The sequence below is a fragment of the Coregonus lavaretus genome (assembly GCF_964263955.1).
Source record: "Coregonus lavaretus genome assembly, chromosome: 28".
NCBI classification, from domain to species: Eukaryota; Metazoa; Chordata; class Actinopteri; order Salmoniformes; family Salmonidae; genus Coregonus; species Coregonus lavaretus.
The window spans coordinates 9,660,259-9,669,283 of NC_140015.1; the positions used below are offsets into that span (position 1 = coordinate 9,660,259).

General features: G+C 43.8%; 1 protein-coding gene across 1 annotated transcript; it reads right to left on the reverse strand.

Annotated features, from left to right (window-relative positions):
* Nucleotides 1–2,292: 2,292 nt before the first annotated feature.
* Nucleotides 2,293–8,017, reverse strand: LOC311104262 (eukaryotic translation initiation factor 1b-like). Its single transcript, XM_084146044.1, has 4 exons — nucleotides 7,841–8,017; nucleotides 5,984–6,147; nucleotides 5,376–5,477; nucleotides 2,293–5,158 (listed from the first exon to the last, which is right to left on the reverse strand). Exons 1-4 carry the CDS (start codon nucleotides 7,869–7,871, stop codon nucleotides 5,114–5,116), a joined length of 342 nt encoding a protein of 113 aa, XP_084002170.1. The 5' UTR covers nucleotides 7,872–8,017; the 3' UTR covers nucleotides 2,293–5,113.
* Between the last annotated feature and the right edge of the window lie 1,008 nt (nucleotides 8,018–9,025).

Sequence of the window (9,025 nt, forward strand, 5' to 3'; positions counted from 1 at the left end):
AAGCAGAATCTTCATCACATGTTCAAACGTTAAAGATTGCCAGATCACTTTGGGAGTGTTAGGTATTTACAGTACTTTACTCTAATCTCATTATGCCAATAGAACAATTAAATTGGTAAACACACTGTAACTAACATGCACAGAAAAGGCTATCTCATCTCTGTTATGAAATCCATCACCTGACTTGACTACTTTCTTTATCAAATTGAACATAATAGGTGAATCTAAAAGCATACAGATGCTGCTAACTGTAATAATACTACACAATTTCATAGCCCTAAACAGTAATAGGACTTGTTTGCCGTCTCAACATGAGTCCTCTATGTTTTTGAACAGAGTAAGAATCGGATGAGAAAGAGAGACAGTGGGACCAAGTTTTGTTCCCACGCTCACAGGGTAATGTTTATGTGCTGCAGGTGACACTACCTGGCCTCTAGACCAGCCCCATGCAGGCACAACTCCTCTTAAAGGTCCAATGCTGCCATTTGTATCTCAATATCAAATCATTTCTGGGTAACCATTTTTCTAGGACTGTCTGGGTGATCTGAGTGTGGAGGGGAAAACTGAAAACCAGCTGATATTGGTTTGAAACTCTTTCTTGTTGGTCACCAGGCAGGCCAAATCTCCATCCCACCAAAATTTCAGGCAGCCTTTTCAAACAGCTCTTATGCTAAAAGGGCATTATCAAAAATTTTACAATTTCACAGTATTATTCCAACCTCAGTGTATAAATATATATAAAACACAGGAAAATCACGTCTTTGACGGCACAGGGCCTTTAATGTTATTTTGCCCTTTCAAAACAACAGGAAATCAGGCCTTGTTGCTAACCTCTCCCTTAAAGGTCATTTTATGACAGTGACACAAAATGATCATTAAGAGATTACTGTTGTTGTACATCAAAAAAGTGTAATGAGTGGCTTTCTTGCTGTAAACAACACACCCATTGGCACTCAATGATCTTGCAGTTAGCCCACTGTTCATCCGTGTAGTGCCTCCTAAAGTTGTTTGTGTCTTTTGACCCCCACCAAGAAAGAAAAAAAGAAGGAACTGGCCCAGTTGGTAGAGCATGGCGCTTGCAACGCCAGGGTTGTGGGTTCGTTTCCCACGGTGGCCAGTATGAAATAATAATAATATATAAATAAAAACTGTAAGTCGCTCTGGATAAGAGCGTCTGCTAAATGACTGAAATATAAAAATGTAACCCACCAATAGGTCCCAAGTCCTGAAGCACCACTTGGGAAAAACTGGTGGAGACAGAATGACATCCACAGAGCCAGTGGCTTTTATCGTCATTGTCACTTTTTATATCTTCACTTATAAATAATAATATGCCATTTAGCAGACGCTTTTATCCAAAGCGACTTACAGTCATGCGTGCATACATTTTTGTGTATGGGGTGGTCCCGGGGATCGAACCCACTACCCTGGCGTTACAAGCGCCGTGCTCTACCAGCTGAGCTACAGAGGACCACAAATAATGTAAATCTGGTCTGATAACATTTTCCTGCTGAATAAACAACTCATTAATCTTTCTGTGGCAGTGTAAATTACTCTCATTATGGAAGAAAAGCTGAAAGTGATCTTTTGAACTTCATTATTCCAATTCCAAGATGATATGCTGTCGATAGCTTGAATTTAGCAATAACAGTTTTTGTCAGACATAACATGTCAAAAGTACCTGTCATTTTGGGTGGAAATGATTACCTTTCAACAAAAAAATTTACTTTAAGCAATGTGTCAACATTTTGGAAAGGAATATTATTCTGGTGACTTTAGGACAATGTCCTAATTAAGCAATAAGGCCTGGGGTGTGGTATATGGCCAATATACCACGGCTAAGGGCTGTTCTTATGGACAACGTGCCTACACACAGCCCTTAGCCGTGGTATATTGGCCATATACAACAAACCCCCAAGGTGCCTTATTGCTATTATAAACTGGTTACCAACATAATTAGAGCAGTGAAAATAAATGTTTTGTCATACCCATGGTATACGGTATGTCAGCCAATCAGAATTCAGGGCTAGAACCACCCAGTTTATAATAAAGAGCCTCATGTTTTATTCAATTTACCACTTAAAATGTGACTTTTGATGTTGCGTTATTTAGATTTCACTTAACCGGTTAAAGTATTTTTCACTGTAGGCAACTTAAAAATTAAGATGTATTGGTCCACACCCTGAAAGAAGAAGAGTTTTACAAGGTATTTTGTCTCTGACCTTTCGATCCAATTTACACTTGAAAGACAGAAAATATCATTCCACCCTAGACATGCCCACAAATGTTTTTGGTAGATCTGTGTAGTGGGCAGGGTTTCATCACGCCTACACTTGCACAGTTCAAAAAAGCCCTTCAAAGCATCCCATCAGACCCCAGGTTGGAGAGGCGTTGACAGCAGTCATGGCAGCATCAATGCAGTTGTTGCGTGCCAGCGGCGCTAAGCAGCTCTACCCCGAACGCAGAGGGGGACGCTGGAACAGTGTTTGCGATGGAGTGGGAGGATATGGGACCCGCATCTCAATGGGGTATGCATCAAGTGTCCCGGTGAGCGCGACAAACTTCTCAGGCTCCCTGTGCGTCAACGACAGGGAGAACATGCAAGATCTTAATGGTCGCTTTGCGTCCTACATTGAGAAGGTAAATGAGTTACCTTTTCACTTCACAAATGTAGGATTTTCTTTTTTCAGTTAGGAGAAAGTGGATGGTAGTTATTTAGGCTACAATTAGGTGTAGAATCAGCTGATATTCTGGTCAGATGCGATAGAATGGCCACCCGCTGCTTTCAAGTACACTCAGTTGCTCTGGTGTGATTTCTCTCTTAGTGGCTAAAACAGTGAGAAGCCTCCCTAGGATGTGTGTTGTATGAATGTGAGGCTCTATGTTGATTTGTTGGTGTCTGTATGGCTCACGTGCACGGCTCACGTGCACTCACTAGAGGCAGCCAACGCACAGCTTGAGTTACAGATCAAGGAACATCTGGAGAGAAGCTCCCTTGGTGACCGTAAAGACATGGGTGGACGCTTGGGGATGATCGATAGCCTTCAGAACCAGGTAGGTCTACATGGGGGCCCATCACTGAACACCTTCCCATTTTCCTCTTAAGCGTCATCTTGTGACCAGCCTCATTCTCTTGTTCCTTTGTGACCAGTGACCTCTGATTTAGAATTGACTTGATAGAAATAGGCACCGAAGTGGAATTCTATCCCATCCTTTCAGCAAACAGTAGTGGGAAGGAGGGAAAGCAAATAAGTGAAGGAAGGAACCCACTGGGCACAGACGTCAATCGAACGTCTATTCCACATTGGTTCAAGGTCATTTCATTGAAATGACGTGGAAACGTTGATTCAACCAATGTGTGCCCAGTGGGAAGGAGGTGTAACGGAGTTGTAGGATACAGACAAAATCTAATGGGGGAAAACAAAAAAAGACAAAGGTCTTTGCACAGTCCTTATAAACTATACTGAACAAAAATATAAATGCAAAATGTAAAGTGCTGTTCCATGTTTCATGAGCTGAAATAAAAGATCCCAGAATTTTTCCAAACGCACAAAAAGCTTATTTCTCTCATATTTTGCCCACAAATTTGTTTACATCCCTGTTAGTGAGAGGGTGCTGAGGAGGTTCAGTCTGTAATAAAGCCCTTTTGTTAGGAAAAACTCATTCTGATTGGCTGGGCCTGGCTCCCAAGTGGGTAGGTCTATGCCCTCCCAGACCCAACCCTGCCCAGTCATGTGAAATCAATAGATTTCACAGATAGCATAATGATTTCATTTCAATTGGCTGATTTCCTTATATGAGCTGTAACGTAGTAAAATCTTTGAAATTGTTCATCTATATTTTTGTTCAGTGTACATGACCTAAAGTATGTGGACACCTGCTTGTCGAACATCTCATTCCAAAATCATGGGCATTAATATGGAGTGGGTCCCCCCTTTGCGGCTATGACAGCCTCCACTCTTCTGGGAAGGCTTTCCACTAGATGTTGGAACATTGCTGCGGGGACTTGCTTCCATTCAGCCACAAGAGCATTCGTGAGGTCGGACACTGATGTTGGTCGATTGGGCCTGGCTCGCAGTCGGCGTTCCAATTCATCCCAAAGGTGTTCGATGGGGTTGAGGTCTGGGCTCTGTGCAGGCCAGTCAAGTTCTTCCACGGCGATCTCGACAAACCAATCCTGTATGGACCTCGCTTTGTGCACGGGGGCATTGTCATGCTGAAACAGGAAAGGGCCTTCCCCAAACTGTTGCCACAAAGTTGGAAGCACAGAATCGTCTAGAATGTCATTGTATGCTGTAGCATTAAGATTTCCCTTCACTGGAACTAAGGGGCCTAGCCCGAACCATGAAAAACAGCCCCAGACCATTATTCCTTCTCCACCAAACTTTACAGTTGGCACTATGCATTCGGGCAGGTAGCGTTCTCCTGGCATCCGCCAAACCCAGATTCGTCCGTCGGACTGCCAGATGGTGAAGCGTGATTCATCACTCCAGAGAACACGTTTCCACTGCTCCAGAGTCCAATGGCGGCGAGCTTTACACCACTCCAGGCGACGCTTGGCATTGCGCATGGTGATCTGAGGTGTGTGTGCAGCTGCTCGGCCATGGAAACCCATTTCATGAAGCTCCCGACGAACAGTTATTGTGCTGACGTTGCTTCCAGAGGCAGTTTGGAACTCGGTAGTGAGAGTTGCAACCGAGGACAGACGATCTTTACACGCTACGCGCTTCAACACTTCGCGGTCTTGTTCTGTGAGCTTGTGTGGTCTACCACTTCGCGGCTGAGCCGTTGTTGCTCCTAGACGTTTCCACTTCACAATAACAGCACTTACAGTTGACCGGGGCAGCTCCAGCAGGGCAGAAATTTGACGAACTGACTTGTTGGAAAGGTGGCATCCTATGACGGTGCCACGTTGAAAGTCACTGAGCTCTTCAGTACGGACCATTCTACTGAATGTTTGTCTATGGAGATTGAATGGTGTGTGCTCGATTTTATACACCTGTCAGCAACGGGTGTGGCCGAAATAGCCGAATCTACTAATTTGAAGGGGTGTCCACATACACTACATGGCCAAAAGTATCAGGTCCAGGGGAGAGGGGGCTGCTGAGAGCTCCTAGAATCCGTGGACCTTGAGCTGCTCCTCTTTCGCAAGGCCAATCTGGAAGTGGGATGAGGGGAGAAGAGACATTACACAAAAGGAACTCTGCACTCCAGTCACAGAACATTTACTACCATCGCAGCTGGACTGTTTACAAACAGGGGCTTTTGTATGGGAGCCTTCTGTAGGGGCCATGGCAGATGCCCACTTAGTACACACAAGTGTGGAGTATATGCTGGGTGCAATGTGCTATAGTAGGGACAAGACTCAAACATACCTCAATCAGAAAAGTGCAGATATTCTTGCGCTGGTCACCTTGCAGCTGAATCACTTCACCATACTCTGGGTGCTCAATCACTGTCCCATTGCAGGCAAATTTCTGTTGACATTTACATTTACGTCATTTTAGCAGACGCTCTTATCCAGAGCGACTTACAATTAGTGAGTGCATACATTTCTATTTTTTCATACTGGCCCCCCGTGGGAATCGAACCCACAAACCTGGCATTGCAAACGCCATGCTCTACCAACTGAGCTACATCCCTGCCGGCCATTCCCTCCCCTACCCTGGACAAAGCTGGGCCAATTGTGCGCCGCCCCATGGGTCTCCCGGTCGCGGCCGGCTACGACAGAGCCTGGATTCGAACCAGGATCTCTGGTGGCACAGCTAGCACTGCGATGCAGTGCCTTAGACCACTGCGCCACTCAGGAGGTTCAGTCTGTAATAAAGCCCTTTTGTTAGGAAAGACTCATTCTGATTGGCGGGGCCTGGCTCCCAAGTGGGTAGGCCAAAGCAGAACTAGTCAAAAGGCCTGTAGAACAAAACATGGACCTTTCTTAGTATACCAGCTAGTGTCAGTGTCTCAACTCCCTGCCATAACATACCTTCTTAAAGGCCTTGACTAGCTTCTTCTTATCATAGTCGATGGCTATGCCCTGGACCGTGGTCAGAGTCTTCCTGCCGTTACGCTGCTGGATTCTTATGTGGATGTAGTCGTCAGTCCCAGATGGGAGCCTGTCATTACCCTTAGTTGCATCAGCAAAGGGGTCTGTGGGAAGAACAATACTATTTAAAAACAAAATCACTTTACTTTAGTATGAAAATGTATGCACTCACTAACTAAGTCGCTCTGGATAAGAGCGTCTGCTAAATGACTAAAATGTAAATGTTAAGACACAAATAAAGTTAAAAACCAAATTACAAGGAAGCAACATAAAGCGATAGCTAAGATGGCACTGTTTTGTTTGACCTAGATAACAAAAGATGCAGGCCGATGAACTGGTGACGTAACGTCCTATCCACGAGTCTTACAAGCTGACCAGACCGCACGCATGTTGATTTTCCCCTCCCACACGATCAGGACACACATTTGAAATAACGTTGAAAGTTGAAATATCAAAACAAACTCTGAACCAACTATATTAACTTTCTGTTGCTAGCTAATTTGTCCTGGGATATAAACATTGGGGTGTTATTTTACCTAAAATGCACAAGGTCCTCTACTCCGACAATTAATCTGCAGATAAAAGGGTGAACCGAGTTAGTTTCTATTAATCTCTCCTCCTTCAGGCTTCTTCTTCTTTGGAATTGATATGGCAGTTGGCAATCAACTTTAAGGTGCATTACCACCACCGACTGGAGTGTGGACCTCAGTTCATGTTTCAATCACCTATGTGGGTATATGCTCCTAAAAACCAATGAGGAGATGGGAGAAGCAGGACTTGCAGCGCGTCGTATGTTACAAATAGAACCAAGTTCTATTTTAGCGCCTGGCCACGTGCGAGCAGTGTGGGTGCAATCATTGAATAACATGTACACATTTATTTTTCAGCAAGCGCTGAGAAATAAATGTACACATACATGTTGTTCAATCATTGCACCCACACTGCTCCAACAATTATCTGCATAGCTAGTTGCTAAAATAGAACTTGGTTCTATTTCTTGACATGCTGCAAATCCCACCTCTCCCATCTCCTCATTGGTTTTTAGGAGCATATACCCACGTGGGTGATTGAAACATGAACTGAGGTCCACACTCCAGTCAGTGGTGGTAATGCACCTTAGTTGTTTGCCAACCGCCATATAAAGTCCAAAGAAGAAGAAGCCTGAAGGAGGAGAGATTACTAGAAACTAACTCGGTTTACCCTTTTATATGTGGATTAAATTGTCGAGTAGAGGACCTTGTGCATTTCAGGTAAAATAACAACCCAATGTCTATATCCCTGGACAAATTTGCTAGCAGCAGCAAGCTAGCTAAAGTGACATGAATGTTCAATGCTTTTCTACCTGTCCCCAAAGACATAGTTGGTTAAGAGTTCCTTTTGATATTTCAACCTGCGTGTCCTGATCGCATCTGGTGTGGATGGCCAAAATCAACATGCAGACGCCCGGTCTAGTAAGCATATCAGGCACAAGCAAAACGATGCTCAGATGCTGGGACCTAACGTTACCCAAGGAAATTAAATTCGGCCTAGTTGAAGTCTGATAGGTGTTGCCAGTCTTGTTGGTAAACGTTAACAAAAAAAAAAAAACCTGCCATGCTATTGACTTATTTGCAATCGGGAGGAAATGTTCGATATAACTAACCAGATGTCTTATTTAGACAATTATTAACAATGTATTATTAAAACCAAACGTCATATTTAGTTGTAACGTCGTCAAAATGTTTGCAAATGCTAGCTAACGTTACCAACCGCCATTCCCCCACTAACGTTCACACGTCGTTCGTTGAAATGTCTTACCGAAAGTTTGGAGGTTCTGGATAGCGGACATATGATAAGATTTCCTTTCCTTTCGGATAGTGACTGGTCTGCTTAATTTATATTTTCCTTTGAATATTCCTTTTCACGGGGACGAAGCTTTATTCGGCTGACCGGGTTTCACAAAATGGACATCGTTCAGCTTGCAAAGTGGTAAACAACCCTTTCCAGCGCCTCCCCGAAACCACCATCAGCGACGTTTTTGAAGATGCACGTATGGACGTGCGCCACGCAACACCCTATTTTTCTGGAAGAATGACATCATTATTTTGGTATTTCTAAGGGAAAAATATCCACATCAGCAGCCTAGGCTACATAAGAAAAATATAGCACAAATATCTAAATTAAATGTGAAGACCTTAGCTAGCAGGTGGGTAGTCTGCCATAAAACCTTGAAGGAGACCATAGCTAATAAAGCTATGTTATTTGTAGATGAAACAATGGTAAGTATGTGTCATTTTATTTTGTTTTGCCTGTTTTGCATGTTATTATTTTGGCATTAATATGTGTCACATATCAGTTTGCAAACAATGTAAAAAATAAAATAATAATAATAATTGAGTTAATAAAGCCACATACAAGCCACATACACTCTTTTTTGCTTTCTTGAGTAAGGCAGTTCCTAAATGCAGGTGTTTCAGCCTAGCTCAGCGCTTTCTGTGGTGGTGGGGCAGCCAGCAGAAAATACGGAGCATAGGGGTTGGTAATGTTCTCTAGTTGCGCTGTGATTGGCTCAGTGTTCTGTCACTCATGGGAGCACTACGTCCCTGCAACATCTACAGGTAGAGGTCGAAAAATTCAAGCCCATTAGGTGCTGCCATAGACTTACATTAGAAGTGCCCATCCAGAAGGCTCAAGGTCATTGGCCACAGATAAAATGACGTCAAATCACGTTATATCTACAGTAGCTTTCATTGGACTGGTCATGTCAACATCATACTTTCAAAATCTTAGCTAGCAAGCTAGACAAGCAGTCATCATCATGCATCAAGTCGGCAATCTACTGGCATGTCCAATGGCTCATCATTACACAACAAGTTGGAAATCGCAAATTCAACAATGAGTGCTAAGGTGCCACTGCAGCCCCGGGTTCGATCCCAGGCTTTGTTACAGCCGGCTGTGACCGGGACACCCATGAGGCGGTGCACAATTGACCCAGCGTTGTCC